Below are 23279 nucleotides of genomic sequence, written 5' to 3' on the forward strand. Positions count from 1 at the left end.
ACGCCCCGCCTCCGAGACGTCGCGCAGGCGCACTCCTGGCCCCACCCACAGGGCCCGCCTCCGAGACGTGGCGCAGGCGCATTCCTGGCCCCGCCCCAGGTTTCCCGACTCTCTGGGCATCGGAACCGCGCCGGCCTCGATCTCCGACCGGAAGTCGAGGGGAGGAGCCTAGGCCCGCGGGCGCGGAAGCGCCGGAAGTTGTGCTCTGGCCGGATGGGATCTTTCCTTCCCGGTTCCCCGAGGCTACGCCGCCGGCGTTGAGAGGCTCTGGCCCCTGGTCCCGCCCCGCTGCTTCCCCGCGGGCTCCCGACATGTCCGCGATCCCCGCGGAGGAGAGCGACCAGCTGCTGATCCGACCCCTGTAAGGGACCCGCGGGAGGGGCGAGCCGGGGGCCGCGGGGCGGGAGGGTAACGCCACGGGCGGGCGGCCCTCTCCAGCGTGTCTCGGCCGTGGGCGCTCGGTCCGCGGGGCCGACGCGGAGGGGCCCGGGGGGCAGTGGGCCCGAGGGGCCTGCGGGTCGAGTGGACCGTGCCTTTCCCCGGTGTTTGGGAGTGTTCTGGGGGCCCCTCGACAGACGACCCCAGAGTTTGAATTCTGGAGCCTTTATTAGCTGGCCAGCGGCCACGGTTGCGCGTCTCACCCCTGTGAGAGCCGAACTGCAGCCCGACCTCAGTTCTTCTCCCTTCATGCTCAGGAACCACACAGGCACTGCGGGAAAGGGGTTTCCAGTGACTTGTCAGGCTGTCAGCTTGGGGTCCATGAAACAAGGGGGCACCTTTAGCAGCACAAAAGGACCGATTTAAACAGTGTCTTACAATGAGTGGTGGGGTTATGCCTGGCGGGAGCGTGCCTGGTTCTTTCTGTGGGAACTGGGGGGGGGGGTCGGCGGCGATTATTGGGCTGGCTTGTCGGGCTTGTCCTGGACAGCAGGGATCTTGCTCTCCCTTTACTGTCAGTTCCTCAGGTTCATTCTTTTGGCCGCCGTGGCCAGGACAGGGAGCCGGCGTCCTGCGCGGGCGGGGGAGGCCCGGCGGCCCCGTGGTGCTGAGCGAGCGGCGTCGGCGCCCGGCCGGCTCCTGGACGCGCCTGTGGCCGAGGCGGGAGGAGGCGGGACGGGGGGCCGGTTCCGAGCCCCGTCCCGCGCACAGAGCCGGGCGGCAGCCGGAGGGGAGCCCAGGCGCCGGGCCTGCTGAGCGAGGGCGGCGGGGGTGCGGGGCGCCCTCCGCGGGCGGCACCTGTCCGCTTAGCACGGCGGCTCAGCGCGGGCTCCACCGGGACCACGGGCTCGGCGCGGGAGGCCACAGCTGACGGCCCCGGGGGTCGCTGCTGGCGGGGCCCCGGGGCCCGGGGAGGGGCCGAGCTCCCTGCACTCGCCCTTTTCGGGGGCGTCCGGAGAAAGTACCGGGAGAGTCTGGACCGACGGGGGGCGCTGCCCGGACCGGCGCCGAGCCCCGCCCCGCGGAGCTGCGGCGGCGCCTCGCCCCAGGATCTTCGCGCCTGTTCCCGAGGCGCGGGCACCGCTCGGGGCGGCTAAGGAGCTGTGACCGCGGGAGGCGCCGCGCGGGTGCCGAGCGCACGGAAGGGGCTTCTAGCCGCCGGGGGAGCGAGGCCTCGGGCCCCCTGGGGAAGCCGTGCGCGCCGAGTCTTCAAGGACGAGTAGAGGCTAAAGACGGGGAGACGCTCTTGGTGGCCCCGGGAGAACGAGGGGCGCCGTTCGGGGCCGCCTCCCCCGAGGCCGCGGGTGGAAGATGAGCGGCGGATGGGAGAGGCCGCCGGGCCCGGCTCCCCGATGACCTGCGGACACATCCAGGAGCCTGGCCTCCGGGCAGCCAGCAGGAGATGGAGGCGCGTGGGGCCCCGGGGAGGCCTCGTCAGCGGGGCTCGGAGGGCGCCCCTGGCCGCGGTGTGGGGGGCGCAGGGAAGGGCGGGCTGGGTGCGGAGCCAGTGGGATCGCGACGGTCCAGGTGCGAAGCTGTGGGAGCTCGGAAGGAGTGGGCCCAGCAGCAGCGCGTTGGAAAGAAAGAGCAGAGAGTACGGAGGTGGCATCTTCGGAGCCTCGCGCCCGAGGCGCCGTCCTGGGGAGGGGCGGAGGCGGCGGGACCGGGACCAGGTCCGGGACGACTGTGTCCCGGCGGCGCCTGCTGAGTGGCCGAGCTGCTGGTTTGCTGCTGGTTCACCCCAAGAGCAGAGGAGGTGGGTGGGTCTGGAGTGTGTTTTGGGGACTTGTTTTGTAATAGCATCAAATGTACTGAAATCAGAAGGTGAAAGGAAAGACCGAGTCATAGGTGTAAGGTTGTTTTCAGCTTGACCTATGTGGTAAGTGCCTGCTGCAATCTTGAAACATTTTTGGAGTGATTACAGGTTTCAGGTGCGGCTTCAAAAAGTATTATTGAGTAATCTGCGTTACTGCTAGCCACGTTTTCAATACGTGATAGTTTAACCCTAACATTTGGGGTAACATTCAGCCTTTCGGCTTCTCGGGTCTGTTCCACCTTCTCGCACAGTTTGAACAGCTGCAGGATCCCTGCTCTCCCCAGGGCCGCTGATGGGCTCTCCCCACAGGGACACTCTCCTCTCTCTTTGTAACTCTGTGGAACTCTGTCTGCCTCGAGTGCTGTCGTCAGATGGGACACTGTAAGTTGTGAAAAACTTGGAATTCATTGGGCTTGATTTTTATTGTTTTTGTTTTTCCCCTTGAATGTCTACAGTGGAGCTGGGCAAGAAGTAGGAAGATCATGTATTATTCTGGAGTTCAAAGGAAGAAAAATAATGGTAATTATTATTCTGTGGTCGGGTGAACAGTGCTGCTCTGTCAGCACTGGGTGTTAGGTCTTTTTTGTAGCACCGTAGTTACCTGTTTAGCTCCCAGAAAAAGGTCTTAGTTGGTATAAGTAGTCTTTGCTGTAAAACGTTAATGCGCAAAGCTAATACACGCTTCTGCGTAGCAATTTGACAAAACATTAAGTAAACTGAGAAAATAATAGTCTACGATGTAAAATTGTCAACCAGCTCTCCTGGACTACTGCTTCTGCAAAGCCCCTCTTCCACCGACAGAGGGTGTCGCCATCCTGACTGCCCCCCCCCAGGAACACGGGCAGAGCTCCAGCGTGGCCCATACTCCTGTGATGCTGGAGCCTGGTCTGACAGCTTCCACACCTAAGTTAGCATTCAGGCCCAGGGCAGCAGAGTGCGTGTGTAACTCAGGCATGACCGACCCTTAAGAACTTGTTCCCAAATACCTTGAAATACTTACATTGCCCTGTTCAGGAAAGTTTCCTGTTTCTAATCATCGTCTTCTCCCAACAACCAGATCTGGTGGTAAATCTTAAACATTTAAAATGCCCGCCATCTTCTGATGTCACAGTTCTTGAAAAAGAGTTTATTCACTGTTGGGGTGACTACAAAAGCTAGTTGGAAAGAGGAAGTCTTGTACTTTGTGTCCTATGACCATAAATGTGACCTATATTTTAAATTCGTTTGGGAAGTTGGAATTGCTAATAGCATGTTTCCCACATTTAGTAAGAATTACGTTCCAAATGCTGGTGTGTAGAGTCATCTCGATTTTGTGTGTGATGGATCAGTTATGATATGGGAGTGAATGCTAATAAAATGTAGAAGCGATTGTGATCTCTGTCCATCTCTTTCAGTTGGACTGTGGGATCCACCCTGGCCTAGAAGGAATGGACGCTCTTCCTTATATCGATTTAATTGACCCAGCTGAGATTGATCTCCTGCTAATTAGTCAGTACGTTTTTTTCTTTATTAACAACACTGTTTTTCATAGACTTTTACAATAAAAATCATTCTTGAGCAGATACTGGCATTTAAAAGTATTTTCTACTGGAAAGCATATAGCAGACATCTGAGTCTAGACAGCACTTAATATTGTCATCCCAGGTTAAAGAAATTTACTGTGAAAAAGTTATTTTCCTGTCCTGGAGGAAGTGAGGAAGAGACAGCGTGTGCCTTGGATCATTATAAAACTGGAGACCATGAAAGCCCTTTCCCAGATACCCCTCAAGGTCACTCTTGTCACATTCTGTAGGAACTTCATTTATAAACAGCATTGTTTGGGCTTTATACCCCTGCAGTGCTTGTTATAAATCGGCTGCCAAGAGGAGGTTTGGGCGTGTCCTTCCATTTCTAATTGTCACTGATACAGTATTTTGATGTTTATAAATACTTTCATTATCTTTTTCTTGCACCACGACTGGCTGCATCGTTTCTCCCTCTGCACACACCTCCCCCCAGGAGTTCTGAAAGTCTTAGGATGTGATTGTTACATGGAGCTTTTCTGTGCAGTCAGCAACAGTTTTGTTTCATATGTGTGATGGATTGATACTTCAAGAATTCACAGGATCTCTTTGTTTTGTTTTGTTTTGAAGTTTCCACCTGGATCACTGTGGAGCCCTTCCCTGGTTTCTACAGAAGACAAGTTTCAAAGGAAGAACATTTATGACTCATGCTACTAAAGCTATTTACAGGTGGCTTCTTTCAGATTACGTCAAAGTCAGGTAAGTGCTTTATTAGATTCTGTATAATACATATGGTTCAAATATGGACCATTCTGGTTTTTGGAATGAGACACTTTATTCACAAGGATGCTGTTAGTCTTTCGGTAACAACCCATCAAATACCCATTGTGTACCCAGCACCTTCTGGCCTTAAAGTCTTTATGTAGTTTTAACATTCTTCTAAATCTGTAATTTAGGTGAGTTATAAGGTATAACAATGTTCTGTGAATGTTAACACCAAATACATTATACGGAGATATATACTGAAATCTTATTTCAGATTATCTGATCAAAGCAAATTGAGTATCTTAAATGAAAAAGTTCCCTGTGGAAGTTTTTTCCAGTTGCAAGAGGAAAACCTTCTCTGTTATCAGAAAGTTTGGGGCATTTTTGTGAAACCTATAGCACCAATTATTAGCCTTCAAAAGTTTGCTGCTTAATGTGTATATTGCAGGGTTGCTAAGATGCCATTTGTTGGTCTTCATATGTAAACACAACAGAGTGGAAGAGCTGTCTTTGGTAGTACATATGCTAGTTAACACTTAAATGCTGCTTTCCACAGGCAGGCACAGTCCTCAGTTCTCAGCACGGTTAACTCACTTAACCTTCGAATGAACCTCACCACATAGGTCCTGCTGTGAATCCCATTTTGCAGAGGGTGAGGCGGCAGAGAGGTTCGGAATTTACCGACAGTGGTCACAGTACGAGAGAAGCTGGGCGTGAGGCCCGAGCAGTTGTCTCGAGCCTGTGTCCTTGACCACCACTCTCTTGCTGTTTTGGAAGGACACTAGCATAATTTTCAGAAGAAAACTTAGGCTACACTTTGTAGAGAAATCTTTTCACGTCACGGTGTCAGAATCCCTCTCTTGGTTCAGTGTGTGTGAGTTTGTCTCAGGAGTGTTGGGATAGAAAAAAGGTTGAGAAACACTGTCCTAAAAAGTACTTTGCCTTAATTCACTATGTGCTTTGCTTAAAATTAGGCTTTGTAGTACACACTAAACATTTTATTACAACTGCAGAGCAAAAAATACACAAAATGTCCAAGACGTTCTAGATAATATAATCCATATAAAGTAATTTAAAGAGGTGATTTCATGGGTATATCATCCACAGTTTCTTTGAGCTCGAAGACTTTTTAAAAATCTTGCCCTTAATTCTTTTTGTTGGTATCTCTAAAAATTTAGCAACATATCAGCGGACGACATGCTGTACACCGAGACGGACTTGGAGGAGAGCATGGACAAAATCGAAACCATCAACTTTCACGAGGTGAAGGAGGTTGCAGGAATCAAGTTTTGGTGCTATCACGCCGGCCACGTCCTCGGGGCCGCCATGTTCATGATTGAGATCGCCGGCGTAAAGGTACTCGCTCCGGCAGCTTCCTCCCCACGAGAAGTCAGCGCAGAGCTGGTGCCACCAAGTGCTGCTAAAGAGTGTTCCCGAGGACGTGCAGAGTCAGCGCACTGGGGCATGAGAGAAAATCAAGTCGGCACTAGTGTCAGGGTTCATAGCCCAGGGTAGCACTTTCTGTAAGAAGACTGAGGGGAAAATAAAATGAGCATCTCAGAGTGAGGGTCCCTCCCAGCACCAGAGGGTCAGCTCCTCAGTGTCCCTTGGGGAACGGCCGGGGAAGCTCTTTGTGCAGCTGCATCTACTTGACGTTGTAACATCACTTGCCATTTGTGTCCTCTCAACGTTCTGGCATCCCCATAGGAGCCCCTGGCGAGCGAAGGGCTGCTCAGAGAGGGTCCTTGCAGCCATCCTTGATGGAGACCAATGGCCATCTCAATAAACGCATGAAAACCAGGGTGGACTAGCAGGTGCCAAGACTGGCGCTAGAGCAGCGTTCTCAACTCTGGCTGCAGGTGAGACTCACTGAGGGAGCTTTTTAAAAACGCCCATTGAGTCAGAATCTGAGGGTGTGGTCCAGGTGGTCTTTATGTGCAGCCAGAGCCGAGAAGCAGTGTTCTAGTGTGGTGGTGTCCTAAACGTTCAGCAGCTGCTCGTAGAGCATGACATTTTTGCACATCGAGTTGTGCTGTGTATTTCTAAATCATTTCTTCTCACTGTTTGCTCAAAGGCACAAAAAATAAGCAGAAAATAGCACAAGCGCAGATATACATTCTCTTGTGAAATGGGACACACACCCTCCAGTGATTTTCTTCTCCCGTTTTAGACGGTTCCCCGTATACCTTGGCGGACTCCTTTCCTCGTTGTACGTGTTTCTCTGAGGCGTTCGGGGCACTGCTCGAGTTCACCGAAGTACAGGCCTCTGTGGGATGATTCTGGGAGTTGTTATCCCGTTAGTTAGATTGACTAATTGAAACGCTGGATGGTTTATGACCAAACTGAGTTAGACTCAAGGATGGCACCTCAAGTTCATTAGCTGTAGGCTTTTTTTCTATTTAGTCTCACTTTCAGATGTTATGAGCTAAATAGGTTTACTAGTAAAATGAAGTCTTCCAAAACCCTAACTTCCTGGCTTTATCTTTTCACAGCTTTTGTATACGGGTGACTTCTCAAGACAGGAAGACAGACACTTGATGGCAGCTGAGATTCCCAACATTAAGCCTGATATTCTTATCATTGTAAGTATGGGTGCCCTGGACTGTAACCAGGATCTGTAAGCAGAATCTTTTCTAGTGGAAAACTACTGTGATCTCATTTTTATAATATGTTATTGGATATAAACATATCTTCGTTTAGTTTAAAATTTAATTTTTTTGACCTCTCTTTGTAGTTAAGCTCCACTTTCTTGCTGTTAAATGTATGAACTCTAGTCTAAAGTCAGCTGCTGGGATACCTCCTAAATACTCTTGTCTGGGTGAATTACCCTAAACTCGCAGATCTTCTTAAAGGTCGTGCAGAAATGGTGGGGCTGCCAGCCTTTGCCATGGTGACTGTCGTTTGGCCCCCAGCACCTGCTCATTTACATGTGTGTGTCCTGTCTGCTGGGTTGTAAGTCCCAGGAGAACCAAAGAAATTAACTGTCCAGAAGCTGGGGTTGGGGGGAGAGAGCTGAAGAGCAAATCAGTAAATGTGCACCGGTGACAATGACAGCGAGGGCAGGAATCGGGAGAGAGGTCTTTGGGGCCTGTGGTGTGTATGAGAACATCCGGCACATTGGGTTCAGGGTCGAAGAGCTGGTTTCCCACCACCTGCAGCATCCCCGCCTGCCCAGGCGTAAGGGACCGTGTGTGCTGCTGTCCGTAGGCAGCGTGTGAGCAAATTCAGTTTGGCTCAGCTCATGGTACACCCAGTATGTAAACTGATATTAATTTAAGGGAAGTGGTTTTTTTAACCCTCTGAAAAAATTTATTTTCATTAGACGTGGTACTTAGAGAAGTACTTCTCAGACACGGATGTACTTATGTGTCGCCCGGTGTTGTTCATGTACAGATCCCGATTCAGTAGGTCTGGGCTGGGGCTTAGGGGATGTTCTTCCAGAACTGTAAGAAAGTGTCTGTTTCTGGTTTGTAACAACACATGTTCAAGCAAGTAGCATGTTGATGGAGAAAGGAGATGCTTCGCTTCTGCTTTTCATTGGTGTCTGGGTTTTGTATTCTTTGAGGTTGTCACTCTTGACCGCACTTCTGACGTGTCCTGTAGGAATCTACTTACGGGACCCACATCCACGAGAAGCGTGAGGAGAGAGAGGCACGGTTCTGCAACACGGTTCACGATATTGTAAACAGAGGCGGCAGAGGTCTCATTCCCGTCTTTGCACTCGGGAGGGCTCAGGAGCTGCTCCTGATTTTGGGTATGTTTTTCCCTTTCTACTTGGGAGAGTCCCAAAACCTTGCAGGGCCTGGCCTCGGGTAGGTTATTCTGCCTTCCTGGGCTTCAGTTTCTGCATTTAAAGGTAGGGATTTGGTGCCAATAGAGCCCAGAGGAACAGTGGCTGTTGTGCATGGCTCCTGGGGACATGAAAGGTGCACTTTCTGGTTGGCGTCGGAAGTCTCCTGAATATGCTGCCCTTTTGACCCACCAGCTCCACCTCTGGGAAATAAATGAGATGCACAGAAAATCTGTCAGCAAGGGTATAGTCATGTTAGTATTTTTAAAGAAATATGTCAGTAAATCCCACATTATAGGAAAAAATCATACTACATGTTTTCACATAGTATGTTAAGTGGACCAAAAAAGTAGGATTCAAAACAGTATGTGCTCTGGCCCTAGTTAGGTAGAAATTACACGAAAGCCTGGAAAGATTGACTCTGGGTGGTGAGAAATGGGCTCCTCCCTCGGTCTCTGCTTTTCTTCATTTTCCAAACACCTCAGTGAGCGTGTGTGACTTTTGAAACAGGAGGAGCAGTGGGTGCCCCTTTTAGGGTGTATTTGTATTTAACGATCCTTCAAACCCAGGCATTCTGTGGCTCCTTTGGGGAAGCGCTCTTGCAAAGTCAACGATGAGAGTCCTGAGTGTCTTAGCTTTATGTGCAGAACTAGGTTCTATCGCATCTTACATTAGTAAGACCAGGTTAGTTGTCCGTAACATCTTTAAAATCTAGTCATATGCTTTATTTCTTGATTGTCTGAATTTTAAAAATTAATCATATGTATCACTTATCATTTGAACTTCTCACTCCACATCACAAAATGATATTTGTCTCATAAAATCTCTCAGACGAGTACTGGCAGAACCACCCCGAGCTCCACGATATTCCAATATACTACGCGTCATCTCTGGCCAAGAAGTGCATGGCCGTGTACCAGACCTACGTGAATGCCATGAACGACAAGATCCGAAAGCAGATCAACATCAATAATCCCTTTGTCTTCAAACACATCAGCAACCTTAAGGTGAGTGCTTGTGGAGAAGGGAAGGGGTGGCTACGGCACAGAGAAGTCAGCAGGGGTAGCGGGGCCTGGCGTTCATCCTGGCCGAGTCCTCGCCGAAGCCCTGCCTTCAGCAGCCAGCACTGTCTGAATGAAATCGGAAGTTGAGCAACTGGCATTGTTTTTTGCTTAAATGTATTTGCCACTTGCGCCACGTCCCCATACATTCTCAATATTTACTGTTGCTAAATAATTTGGATCTTTTTGTTATAGAAATAAAAAGGCCTGATAAGAAAAATACCTTGTGTTATGTATTAAATTTTTCTGTGCTTACTCGAACCTAATCACCTTTTTGATGATTGGCACTGTGAATCCATGTATGAAAATTTTCCTGTTTACTTTTTTAGAGCATTCAATAAAATCTGGTTTTCTTTAATTAAAATGTACATATTATTTCATTCAAACTAATGCTTTAATCATAATAAAATATTGCCCTAAATCATTCAGATTATAAGTGTTCTTCCAGTTACAAATGCGCTCTGTTCATGAAATGTTGGATTTTAGGTTAATTTCTTAGGAATTAGAGTCAAGTTTTCCCCAGAAACAAGTTAACTTTTTTGGTTAGACTTTTAGGCCAGCTCCAAAGGTTTATGAGTATGAAAAGCCATCGTGAGCCTTTGGGGAGAGTCTTTCAGACCTCGTTTGGGTGGATCGAAGCCAATTTGACTCTTCCCTCGTGTTCCACCTTCCTGCTAGCTGCTGAAAGTGGTCCCTGGGCCCTTCAGCTCCAGCACACGTCGGGAAGGTCAATGAGAACAAACTTCTTTTCATCACTTTGTGTTCTTTTTATTCCTGGTCCGAACTGTTTCGGAACTTGGAAATTGGGCTAAATGTTCACTGGTCTCGTCAAGACCCTTTTAGTTGTGTGATTGATTTTTTTTACCTTGCTCTTTGTTATTTATTAAGAATCAGGGAAGCTTTGTCAAGCCCTGGTATTTAACATGCTTTCGCTTCCTTCCTCCCCAGAGCATGGATCACTTTGACGACATCGGTCCCAGTGTGGTGATGGCCTCGCCGGGCATGATGCAGAGCGGCCTGTCCAGGGAGCTCTTCGAGAGCTGGTGCACAGATAAGAGGAATGGCGTCATCATCGCAGGGTACTGCGTGGAGGGCACGCTCGCCAAGGTCCGTTGTGGTCCTGCACCACTGTCTTTCCTGATCACAACCGCAGGGGGGGGCCATGTCCTCCCAGGCTTTCCACTGAAGTAGTCTTTTAACTAGTACAGGTTTTGATATTTTATTTTTTTTTAAAAATATCTTTATTGATTTCAGAGAGAGGAAGGAGGAGGGAGAGAGAGAGAAACATCAATGATGAGAGTCATTGATCTGCTGCCTCCTGCACGCCCCCTGCTGGGGATGGAGCCCGCAACCCGGGCATGTGCCCTGACCAGGAATCGAACCTCGATCTCCTGGATCCTAGGTCGATGTTCTGCTGCTGAGCCACACCTGGCCGGGCAGGTTTTGATATTTTAAAATGAGGATGGAAATAGCTGGAGCTGGTCGTGAGGTTGAGAATTTATGCAGGTGCTGAACAGCATAACCTGATCCCCGGGCAGGGAGGCACATTGAAGTTCAAGACACACCCATGGGGCGCAGTAAGAATAATGGATAGGAACCCGTTGGGGGACACATGGGCACCCTTATCTGGTGAGGACGAGCTTTACTGGCAAGTGTTCTCTTGCAAAGCTGTAAAAGGGGTTTGGGCCGATTGCCTGTCTTCCTGTGGATATAAAATGATTGACTCTGAGGGATACAGGCGCTGATGTGCAGAACTTCAGAGGCAGTTTCTGAGCATCCAGGCATCATGGTTCCTTAGCTCCTCTTATTGGTAACTTCTGTTTTATTCTAAAATACATTACAATTGTCTGTCTTCATCATTTTTATTACTTTACCTTATTCTATGAGTCATTTAGACAGTGTTAGCTATGTATTTAAAAGATTTTCAGAGTAGAAATGCATCTACTTTTATGTAAATGCTCTTAATTGGAAAGTTCCTTTCTAGAGCAAGAGAACAGTTGAGAATACAGGTTTGCCTTTCTAATCCTAAGAGTTATAATTTCCCTCCCAGCACTCCAGCTACATTGAATTCCGGTGAATCGGCTTAATTTTCTGATTAAATGTTTGCTTGGTGAAGAAAATCAGTATTTGGTATTTACTAAGTCAGTGGTACTAGCATGATTTTTGTGCTGAAGGTTCTAAATTTAGCAGGAGTTTATGGCTGCACAAAAAAGTAGAAAATGTGCCTTTTCTAATTGGATTGTTTATTTTGTTTTGTGTATTTTTCTTTGTTTTTCACAGCACATCATGTCTGAACCTGAAGAGATCACTACCATGTCTGGGCAGAAGCTGCCACTGAAAATGTCTGTTGATTACATCTCTTTCTCCGCTCACACAGACTACCAGCAGACCAGTGAATTTATCCGTGCTTTGAAGCCGCCTCATGTGGTTAGTCTATAATTTGATTCAGCTCATTGTAGGGGAGGGAGCAAACCCACTTCCCGGCAGCTGGTTCTCAAATCAGACCCCGCCTTCTGTTAATGCAGCACTTTAGACAGGATGCTGCCCTTGGATCCCTCCTTTCAGCTCCCCTCTGAATTAAGCAAGCTGTGCACTTTGTTTGTTTGTTTTGGGTGGTTTTTTTTAATATGCACGCCCATTACTGGGGACTGAGCCCACAACCTGGGCATGTGCCCTGACCCGGAATTGAGCCGTGACCTCCTGGTTCATCGATCGACGTTCAAACCACTGAGCCACGCCAGGCAGGCAAGCTGTGTCCATTAGTTTCCCCACTTACACAGGCCACCTATGGGTATTTCCTGAGAAGCAGCAGTAGCAATTGTGTCATGAAAGTATCCTGTGCATTTGAAGCTGGTAGAAACTGCTGAAGTCACCTGGTCCAGCGTGAGCACGGGAGCCAAGCATAAGTCTGGCTTCTGCAAATTGCGTATCTTGTTAGTGGCAAAAACTGGAGTAGAAAGGAAATTTCTTTACTAGCTCTTGATATAGTTCCACATAAGGATCCTTTAAAGCCAAACAGAATGAAAATGTCTAAGTTTAATTGACTGGAGGTCCTTATAAGTAGTAAGTTTATCTCTATTTGATACGTTTAACTGATTCACATGAAGGCCATTGTAACCTGAACTAAGGATGCTTCCCTGTGCCCTCAAATGTATTTCACGCAGATTTTAGTCCATGGGGAGCAGAACGAAATGGCCAGGCTGAAAGCAGCCCTGATCCGCGAGTATGAGGATAACGATGAAGTCCACATTGAGGTGCATAACCCGCGGAACACCGAGGCGGTGACCCTGAACTTCAGAGGCGAGAAACTGGCCAAGGTCATGGGTTTTTTAGCAGACAAGAAACCGGAACAAGGCCAGCGGGTCTCGGGAATACTTGTTAAGAGAAACTTTAATTATCACATACTTTCTCCTTGTGACCTCTCCAGTAAGTATCCTGTTAAATGTCAAATATAATTTGATTTTAGCATTGAAAGAAAATCTGAAAACTTCTCTTACCTAGTGGCCACCTTTTAAATTACAACCAAATAATAAAATAGAAATCGGTGAAAGTTAATCTAGTTAGCTTTATGAGAGACAAAAAATCTTCCTTGAACTGTTGCCATTTAAATTCTTTGTGAAATAATGTTTTTCTTCATTGGAAACCTGAGTTTACCCCTAAGACGGAGTGACTACTGCTGACTTGACCAGGCTGCCTGCTACCTACAGGTGGAGGGCTGACCATTTTATTTTCTGAAGTGATCCTGGACTCCCCACATGGGCGTTTTAATTTTTACGACCTGTAGTTTTACATTATTTGCTGGGCCTTCGGTTCTGTGCCTGTGTGAATGCTACGCCATCGTTACTGTCGCAGTCTGTGGTATTCAGACGAACAACTGATCGCTTTATTTATGTAACAGATGCAGGTCGTTCTAAGCGCTCGGTGAAGGAGCGAGGGGGCGGGGTCAGCGCTCAGGCCGCCGCCTGGTGGGACACACCGTGCCCTTCATTCAGCGTTAGCGTGTCCTCGCTCCGTGCCAGGCCTTGTGCTGGGTGCGGGGGACTGAAGGTTTACTCAGCAGCAGCCCCAGCCCTCGAAAGCTGTCTGAGGAGAGGGGCATGTTTCCCAGAGCTGGTCACAGCACCGACCAGTGCCCTGTGCAGGTGCGAGAGGAGAGGAGGGGCCTCAGGTGCTGGGAAAGGAGGTGCCACGCCCAGGAGGTGGGAGGACAGCTGGTCTGCTGGCCTGGAGACGTGAGGGACCTGATGTGTCCAGGAGAACCGGGTGCTACCTTATGCCGGAGCCTGAACTTACGGGGGTGGCGGGAGGGCGGTGGAGGGAAGCAAGGACGGGCAGAAGGAGCACCTTGTGGCTTGAAACTCGTGTTCTCTACCTTCTCCTTTCTTGACTCCTGGTATGTTTGCAAATTGTGTGTCGTGGGACGAGTGTTGTTTTCTAAAGTGTGTGTTTCTAATTCCCACTCCAGATTATACTGACTTGGCCATGAGCACCGTGAAGCAGACCCAAGCCATTCCCTACACCGGCCCCTTTAACCTGCTCTTCCACCAGCTGCAGAAGCTGACAGGTGTGCAGGCGGTTGACGTCCTGTCCTTGTTTTGTTTCTGAATAAGATGATACATCTAGGAAAGAACATTATTTAATTTCGTAATCGTCTCAAAGTTGTACACATTTACTTGTACTTGGTCATATTATCACATTTAGGCGAAACCTGAACATTGACTCATCAGTGTTTATAGATCCCAGCATACCTTTTATCTTTGATCCACTTAAAAGTCTAAAAATATCAGTAGTCTTTGCTCTTAGTGTTTAAAGTGCACTTTCGTTTACCTACCCAGATTTCATCTATTTCTTGTCCGCGTTCAGTGGAAATCTTTCTGGTTCCATTAGAACCATGTGCACAGCAGGTTTTATAGCAGCACGTGCCCGCGGGCCAAAGGCACTGGAAGGGAACCTTCCGTTTTCCGGTCAGGCCAGCGAGGGTTAGGGCCCCGTGCGAACAGCGAGGCGCCGTGACTAAGGGAAAAGAGAGAGACTGACTACAAGTTACCCTGTCGCTTAATGTGTTCCTCATAGTTCATGGGGTAGAGTGCGACTGTGACGTAAACCAGTGGGAAGAATCTCCTTTTTCACCTCAGAACCTATCTCACATTAGAACGACAGGTCGTAACATAGAAAGTGAACAGATACAATGGTACCTCGGTCTTTGAACGTCTCTGTGGACAAACATTTCGGGTTATGAATGCCATAAACCCGGCAGTCAATGCCTCGGTTTTCGAACACGCCTCAGAAGTCGAACAGGCCACACGGCTTCTGCTGAGGGCAAGATCCTGAGGCCCAGCTGTCGGCTGTGGATTGATCGGTTCTCGAACGTTTCAGAACTTGAACAGTCTCTGGAACAAAGTACATTCGAAAACCGAGGTACCACTGTATGTCTGAATCTTAGAGGTTACAGAGAAAACCAGGAGAGTCTCGTCTTAGACAGTAGAACTGCCCTGTGGGCTGAGCAACCCTATGAAGACAGAAGTCAAAGTGACTGTTCGTAGTTGACGAGTCTCATGTTCAGTGTTACGATGCTGGTGGCTAATCTTTCTACAAACACAGATGCTTGACAGTCACCAGAGCTGCTGTTGATACAATATTAATGTCCAAGGTAAATCCATTCTGGTCATGTGGATTTTTATAACACATGTTGAGATCTTCCCATTACTCTAAGCAATTAATATAAAACCTACGTAGCTGTTTACATCTAACTATATGAATGAGTTACTAATTTTTTTATTGTGTATCAGCTTTATTTCTGCTGTCTCTATAAACAAATGAATAGCTGTGCCTCTGGGAGACTCTCAGAAAATTATTATGTCTTATAATTCTTTCTTTCAGGTGACGTAGAAGAATTAGAAATTCAAGAAAAGCCGGCTTTGAAAGTGTTCAAAAATATCACCGTACTACAGGAGCCAGGGATGGTGGTGCTAGAAGTAAGATGAGACTGTTGACCTGAACCGGGAGGAAGAGGCTTAGGGTTCACAGCGGAGACCTGACTGGGGTGCTGAACACACAGTACAATATACAGAGGATGAATCTAGAATCTTACACCTGAAACCTATAGTTTTATTAACCAGTAAATTCAATTGAGAGGAGCTCACACGTAATTATAGAGAAAATTAGCTTCTTCCCAGTTGGGGAAAAAGATTATTGGCGAATGTAGCTTTCTTTCCAAGATCAGCTTTAAATGTAACTTAGGCATTTTCTGTGTAACACAGAAACTAGCAGCAAATTAAGGCTGGATATCTACTGTGTGTAGGGAGTGGAGACCTCTCGTGATTAAGTCTGAGCTGGTTCTGCGGATCCCAGGATGTCTTCAGTTATATCAAAAGGTCTTAAAATTCTCAGGATAAAAATCTCGTGCTGTTATATTAGAACAGACTTGCCACACAGCACTTCCAAGAGAGTGGGGCTTGGGAGACACAAATAAGCAACATTAACGACCCGAATCCAGAGGCAAGAGATGGTTCATTTAGGTAAATTTTAAATTCCTACTAGCAGAATCTGGAACCAAATGAAGTTGAAGGTTGACTTTGATAGGTTGGCATCTGTTAAGTCAAAAGAAGAACTTTTCAGAATTAATCCTGGAACTGAGTGTCCCAAGGAGGGACTTTGTCTTTCTCTGCCGCAAGGTTGTAGGTAAATTGAATGCAAATTTTCCAGCTATAAGGTCAGCTGTTTTGTTTTTACATATTATTTTAAAACAAAGAAAGATCTGTCAGCTCTGGTCCCTGCAGGTCTGTAATTTAAGTCTAAAATTGATTAATAAGCTAAAAATAACTAAAGAAAGTATCAAAGGGAGGAGCTGTTTATTGAGCACCTGCAGTTTGGCAGGGAATGGTAAGTTACTTAAAATAATACACAAAATATGAGTATCGGAGAAAGAGGAAAAGTATTGCAGACACTGATTGAACATGTCAGACCTGGGAGAAGGTTGTTCTAGTGCCTCCTGTTGCCTGTAAACATCCTCTCTGCTGAGTGGGTACAAATGGCGAGGGCTCTGGCTCCTGCAGTAACTCACCCGGTCTCAGCCCACCCGGTGGACACGGGGAGCTCGCGTGGAGCACCGGGCGCATGAGAGTGTCAGGCACCTTGGGCTTCATGTGAGAAACAGGAAATGTTTAAAAATATGCTTACTGTTCTGTCTGTGCTACTGAAACACAGTGGTTAGGAATTAGAGTTGGAGTCCCAGGACCAGCAGTGACCGCTCGTGTTGCTTTGTGCAAGTTACTTATGGGTCCGTTTCCTCTATAAAATGAAGGTGTCAGGAGAAGTGACTCAGATGAAGCATCTGAAACACTGGCCACCAAGGAAGTGCTCACTGTCCTTTCCTGTTGTAATTAAAAGTAAATTAGAGGAGCCCAGCATCGGTAATTAACTTCAGTAAACAGTTCTTTTTAGGGAAAGTGCTAGAAACTGGCCGTGTGTGTGCCGTCCACAGGTGGGTGGCCGTAGTTGCCACCCACCTTCCTCACCCTGCCTTTGCCTTACAGTGGTTGGCAAACCCTTCCAACGACATGTATGCGGACACCGTCACAACCGTGATCCTGGAAGTGCAGTCAAACCCGAAAATAAGGAAAGGTACAGAGTTATCCCCTCTTCGTTTGTCGCGCATTTCGTTCTATTAATTCTTTTGCGTCCCCCGTAGACAGCAGAATCCTCAGGTGCTTGAAGTCTGATCCCTTTCACCCGACAACCTTTGAGACACTCAATGCATGCTCGACAGTCGTGTCGCTAACGTTTTACGTATGTGACCTGGGTCTTTGTGCTGTAAAAATCTGCTCGCAGTTAACACTAAGACAAAATCTCTTAGTCCTTTTAAGAGCAACTTAACCAGAAGTTTCGCAGTATTGCTGCCGCTAACCAGCACGTCTGTCAGGGAACTACGCTGCCGTGTTCGTGTTTGGTAGAAACGTGTTGCGTAGAATAGAGCCCCCCTATGGTTTACTAAGGAGTGTTTTCAACCAAAGAAAACACAGTGAGGACATCTTGGTGTTGTGTCTTTACAGTGGGCTTTATTTTATACATAATTCAGCATCACATGTCTTACGGTGGGTGTGCGTCACTGGCATGTGAGGCAGCCTGTTTGCTGCTGGGGAAGAGGCCACCCGGATGTACCCTGGCGCCCCCAGCCCTTGCCTTCTGCACAGCAGCGGGTCTCCTTCTCCGGAGAGAACTTTTCCATCTAAAAGTGAAAAAAAGCAAGGAGCAGTTCTTTGATTTCGGTAGAAAAGGAGGTTTAGCTGACTGCCTCAGGAGCTGTTTTCTTGTAACCAACTAAGTCTGTATTACAACAAATAAATACCTACACAGATCTAAATTCCCGAGCCGCTGGTAAGCATTTGGATTTGTTCTGAGTGAAGTGAAAATACCAGTTTGCCGCAGCAGCGGGGACAGGTGTACGTTTGCCACTTGAAGGATTCCGCAGTCACCACCTGGGCTCCTCAGTGACTCTTGATTATCGATTGGAAGTTCTTCCGAGGAGTTTGGACACTGAACTCTGCGGCTTTGCTTCCAGGTGCGGTTCAGAAGGTCTCTAAGAAGCTGGAGATGCACGTTTACAGCAAGAGGCTGGAGATCATGCTCCAGTGAGTGTGGGTCGCGGCGGCGCTCAGGCAGGGAGGCGGGGGCGGGGGCGGGCTCAGCCCCGGGCCTGTGTTCCCTCGGGAAAGTGCTTAGAGCCACCTCCTTCCAGCAAACACTCCGGCTGGTTCCCAGCACCTGCGACCTGCTTGTTAGCCGTCTCCCTGGGGAGTACGTTTTGCTGTCTAACGTAGAACCTCAGTGTTTTCACGTGGGCTGCGCAGTCGATAAGGGTGGAAACGTTGTCAAGGACAAATACGTCTTAGCCTAGTGTTGCTGTGCTTTCAAGGATTATCTTTATACTTCTTAAATGTGAATTCCACATCAAGAAGGCCTTTCTTCTCGACTCTTCTCAGGTAAGTGTGTGAACTCTAAACAGCAGTGTTGATTAGGTCTCCCCCTTCCCCGGCCTCTTTACGCCTGGTTTCAGAATCTTTCCAGTAAACTCACCCTGTAACTGCGGTAGGGGGAGCAGCTACAGGGAAGGTGATGCATTCTACCAAAAACGGGAGGAGGTTTGAATTTAGTTTTAGAATTTCAGCATCGAGCACAGCGCCTTGACCGTGGGAATCTCAGATATTCATTGAACAAATGACTGCGTCTGTCTTTAAACTGAACGCTGCTCTGCAGGCTCGAGGTTTATGTTAATGCTTCTGTTCCTTCCTTTTCCCGGAACTCCCCATCTTTTTCAGCAGCCATGTCATGTAGTGACTTAAAAAATGGGTTGTAGGCTTTAATGGTGGCTTTGCTTGCAGAGGCTACCACCTCTCTAGTGACTTGTTCTCAGTGTTGTCATTTTAATTTTAAAAGTATCCCCATCAACCCCAGCTGGTTAGGCTCAGTGGCTAGAACATTGGCCCACGGGCTGAAGGGTCCCGGGTTCGATTCCGACCAAGGGCATGTACCTGGGTTGCAGGCTTGATCCCCGGTCCCGGTTGGGGCATGTGCAGGAGGCAACCAGTTGATATGTCTCTTTCACATCAATGTTTCCCTCCCTTCCTCTCTCCCTCCCTCCCTCTCTGAAAAGCAATGGAAAAAAAAAAATCCTCGGGTGAGGATTTAAAAAAAAGCATCCCCATCATACAGCCTGAAAGCCAGGGACAGTGCAGGAGCAGTGGCCTCCTTTGCTGTTAGAAAGGCAGCAGGTGGGTCCCCAGCGCGTCCTGGTTCTCACCTTCGCAGGGGGGCTTTACTCGGTCCTGTGGGCCTGGCCTGTCAGCCATGGGTTCTGGGTGTCTTAGTCCTATTAGGTTATTGACCCCTTGGACAGTCGGGTAAGGCTGTGGGACCTCTCCCGGGGGGGACATGCACACATGCTCGCTCATCTTTGATTTCAAGGGGTTAGATGCTCTAGTCCCCCAAAGCCATTCTTGGGACCCCAGGTTAAAATGCCCCTTTATAGACAATGTGTCCTGGGCTCCGTCTCTCCAGGGAGGGTGACTGCAGCAGCTGTGCTGTGGGCAGCTCTCTTCCCAGAGCCTTCCAGTAGTAGAAGAGCCGTGTCTGCTGCCCTGGAATAGTAAGCTTTTCCCTGCTGCGTCGGGTCGAAAGTCACATGGCCACAGCTCTTGTGTGGAAGCCAGACGTGGCAATCTCCGTGCAGCTGACCCTTCGGTGTGCCTTCCACCCGGGCCCTCTTCCCCAAGCCTGCTTCTGCCAGCTGCCACCCCACCCCCACCCCCCACACCCCTGAGGCATTAGCAGCAGGAATGAGTCAGGAGCCAGGCTCTGCATCTTGTTTTCCTCCGGAGGGAAGGGGCCTCCTCACCAGTTAGTTCAGGTCCAGGTCGTGCATATAAAGTGCCTCATGCAGCGCTTGCTGAACAGAGCATTCTCCAGAAATGGTAGCTGTGCATTTTACCTGTTTTTAAAAACTAATAAAGTACAGATCTCAGGATTAATGAAAGTATTCTACTTAAAACTAGGGCCTAGCTTCAGTTTTATTTTCACCCCAAGTATATAAAACTGCTTCACATATTTATAAGTGCATTTCCACTAACGTTGGGTCTTTGTTTATGTTAAGGGACATATTTGGCGAAGACTGTGTGAGCGTAAAAGACGGTGCTGTCCTCAGTGTCACAGTGGACGGGAGGACCGCTAACGTGAACTTGGAGACACGGGTGAGTGCTGCCCCTGCGCTTCAGACAGGGATGACGCGAGGCAGGAACAACCTGTGACTTTATTTTCAGCCACGCCTCGCAAGGTATCTGTGCTTCTTGGCATTTCCTTCCAGTTTTCTCCTGTGGTTTCATTTTTACAAGTTTTTAGATTATACAGGGTGGGCAAAAGTAGGTTTACAGTTGTGAATACACAACACAGTTCATTCTTGTGTGTTTCCATTTCATTATTGCATTATTTCCATGTGAACAGCTGTAAGCCCGCTGCTGCCCTGCTGCATGGAGTCTACGCTCCTGCCTCTTCTCTCTGTCTTGGTGTTTTCCTGGTGCGTCCCCGGGGCAGGCTCCCCACTTTGCCTTTCCGTGGCACACCCGCGCCCACCCAGCATTGCTCGTTTCTCCAGTTGGCTCCAGGTTTTCCATAGGAGCTGCCCTTCCATTTGTACCAGGGGCTCCAGGTGGCTCTTCCAGACACTAGCTTCGAGCATGTGGCGCCTGCCCTGGTCTCACACCAGATCTTGTGTGATTCTGTCACATGCACATGTGAAGAATTGTATTTCCCGGTAGCGTTGTTGAAGGTTACAACAGTGATGCTGAACAAATATGTTTTCGATCTCTTTTGTATGTTCTTGACTAGTTAGGTGCTTTGAGAAAACACTATATTTATTTTACCTCAACAGGAAAGTAAGCTAAGAACATAAGAGAGCCAGTAGAGAACTAGAGACAGGCAGTGACCATAGGACACTGATGTCAGGTCCACTTGTAATTAGGGGAACTACAAATACAAAGCATGAGATACCGCTCTGTCTGCCTATCCGGTGGCACAAATTAGAGAGTGCTGTGGACACTGGTGGTGAGAGAGGGAAACGCGTTATTCACAGGTGCTGTTTGGGGTGGGCCACAGGTTCATTCTTTCTCACAAGGCCGTTGGATAAGCATCAGAATCCTCAAAAATGTAAATACCGGCATCTGCATCTCCACTTCCTAGGTTTAACAGAATAAATAGACAGGTGAGCAGATATACATACAAGAATGTCTGTTTCAGCATCAGTTATAACATGAACAAAATGGGAAGAGACCTAAATATCCGAGAGCAGGTGATAGTAAGTACAGCAAACAAGTAATGTGTGGGGTGCACCCTCGCACCTGGAATCCTAAGTGTGCAGCCGTCGAGGTCGACCCAGTGTTGATGGGGAACAGAGTTACACGGCAGCAAGTCCCGTAAGCTTTCCTGTTTTTGTTCTAAAGAAATCTGTGTGCAGCTAGATGTCTAGAAAGTTACACACTAAAATGTTAGCAGTCATCATCAGGTCATAGGATTAAGGGTATTTGTCTTTCCTCAGTTTTCGTATGAGGAATGTTTACGGTAGGATAAAAATACTTAACCAGCACAGAGTATTTTACAGTTGAGCAGTAACTGGAAGATAGTGAGTCTAAGTCAGATGTGATGCTGAATGTTGGGTGGATGGCCACAGCCACAGCTCACTAAGGAACCTGTGTTGTGTAGACTGAATTCATGGGTCAAAATACGGGTTTTGAAGTAAATATAGTTCACTAGACTTTCCATTTATTTATTTTTTCCAAAATTAATCTCTAATTAGACCCATTCATTGTGGGGTGAGGAGTCGCCCTGCGTCTACATGCGTGCCCACAGGCGTGCGGCGCAGGACCGAGTGTGCAGGGCTGCGGGCCTCCCCCAGGGTGCGTGTTCCTATTAGTCTGTCTCCCACGTAACAGCGTTTCTCCTGCAGACTGTGGAGTGCGAGGAGGGCAGCGAAGATGACGAGTCTCTCCGAGAGATGGTGGAACTGGCTGCACAGAGGCTGTATGAGGCCCTCACGCCAGTTCACTGAGGACCTGTCTCCGAGGTGCGGGACCGCCTTTGGGAGGCTCGAATTGACTTCTGTTCCTTAGAAGGAAATACCTCCGTTTCCCTGGAGGAGCCAATTTACGTGTGATATCAAATGGCTTTTATTCCGACAGCTTGCATATCACTGTTACCAACTAAATTGTCCATTCCTTTGTAACTGCTCAATAAACTGTTACTTTAGAACTTATTGATTCCACTTTAGGCATGTGTGCAGCTCCCAATAAAACTTTAAAAATCTGCCCTGGCCCGTTTGGCTCAGTGGTTAGTGTTGGCCTGTGGACTGGAGGGTCCCGGGTTCGATTTTGGCCAAGGGCACAGTCTCAACCAGCCAACGTGTCTCTCCCAGCCGATGTTTCCCTCTCCCCCTCCACTCTCTGAAAAGCAATGGAAAAATGTCCTCCAGTGAGGATTAAAAAAAAAAATCACTTTAAAAGTCTGCCCAGTGCCCTGGCCGGGGGCTCACAGTGCCCATGGGTGGGAGCTTGTCCTGGGCACCGAGGGCTGCGGGCGTGGCTCCGGCCAGCGTCCGGTTGAGTCCTAGGACACAGCCCCTGCCGGACACCTGCGGCGGCGCTGCGCCTGGACCTGGGCCAGGGTCCGCCTTGGCCGCCCGAGGGAGTCACCAGGGGCGGGAACAGGCGCCGACGCCCGTGGAGCTCCCCGAGGGACTCCAGTGGGAGCCGGGAACCACCAGCCCGAGCTGGGGCGCTGCCGCGCCCCTGAGCCACCAGGAACCTCGGCTTCCCCGCGGCCGGGCCTCCGGGTCCCGACCCTCGGGTGGAGACCGACTGCGCCCGTCCTCGGCCGCCCCGCTTCCCGGGCGGGCACCCGGCCGCCTTCGCGCTCCCAGCCGGGCCCGCAGAGCCACCCGCCGCTCGGTGGGGGCGCCCCGCGCAGACGGCCTGGTCCGTCCCTGAGCTGGCCGCGCACAGCCCGCGGGTCCGGAGCGGACGGCGGACAGGCCGAGCCCCTCGCACGCGGCCGGACGGAGGCTGCACTGCAGGGCGGCGGGGGCGCCGGTCCCTCAGGACGCCGGGCCGGCCCGAGGCGGGGGAAAGTCCACGCACGAGGCGGCCCCAGGGGGCTCCCATCGAGGGGACCCTCCGAACGCCGCGGGCAGGACCCCGGGCCCGAGGCTCTCCTCCGACGGTGCCGGGTGCGAGCCCACCGCCCCTCGCGCGGCGCTCAGGCGGGTGCCGGCCCCGGCGCCTCCTCGGGGGCCGCTCGGAGCGTCCCGGGGCGCACAGCCGAGGCCGCAGGGCCCCGCCTCCGAGCACCGCCCGTCTCCGCCCCAG

At 49.4% G+C, this 23279-nt stretch overlaps 1 protein-coding gene across 1 annotated transcript; it reads left to right on the forward strand.

Moving 5' to 3' along the window:
* The first annotated feature begins 229 nt into the window (after positions 1-229).
* Positions 230-22223, forward strand: CPSF3 (cleavage and polyadenylation specific factor 3). Its single transcript, XM_087823328.1, has 17 exons — positions 230-361; positions 2710-2773; positions 3649-3746; positions 4387-4515; positions 5700-5877; positions 7014-7103; positions 8125-8275; positions 9143-9318; positions 10321-10479; positions 11653-11799; positions 12537-12798; positions 13838-13936; positions 15253-15347; positions 16908-16995; positions 17933-18002; positions 20021-20117; positions 21866-22223. Exons 1-17 carry the CDS (start codon positions 312-314, stop codon positions 21965-21967), a joined length of 2055 nt encoding a protein of 684 aa, XP_087679454.1. The 5' UTR covers positions 230-311; the 3' UTR covers positions 21968-22223.
* Positions 22224-23279: the final 1056 nt, after the last annotated feature.

The sequence above is a fragment of the Miniopterus natalensis genome, chromosome 13 (assembly GCF_054644295.1).
Source record: "Miniopterus natalensis isolate mMinNat1 chromosome 13, mMinNat1.hap1, whole genome shotgun sequence".
Taxonomy (NCBI): Eukaryota; Metazoa; Chordata; class Mammalia; order Chiroptera; family Miniopteridae; genus Miniopterus; species Miniopterus natalensis.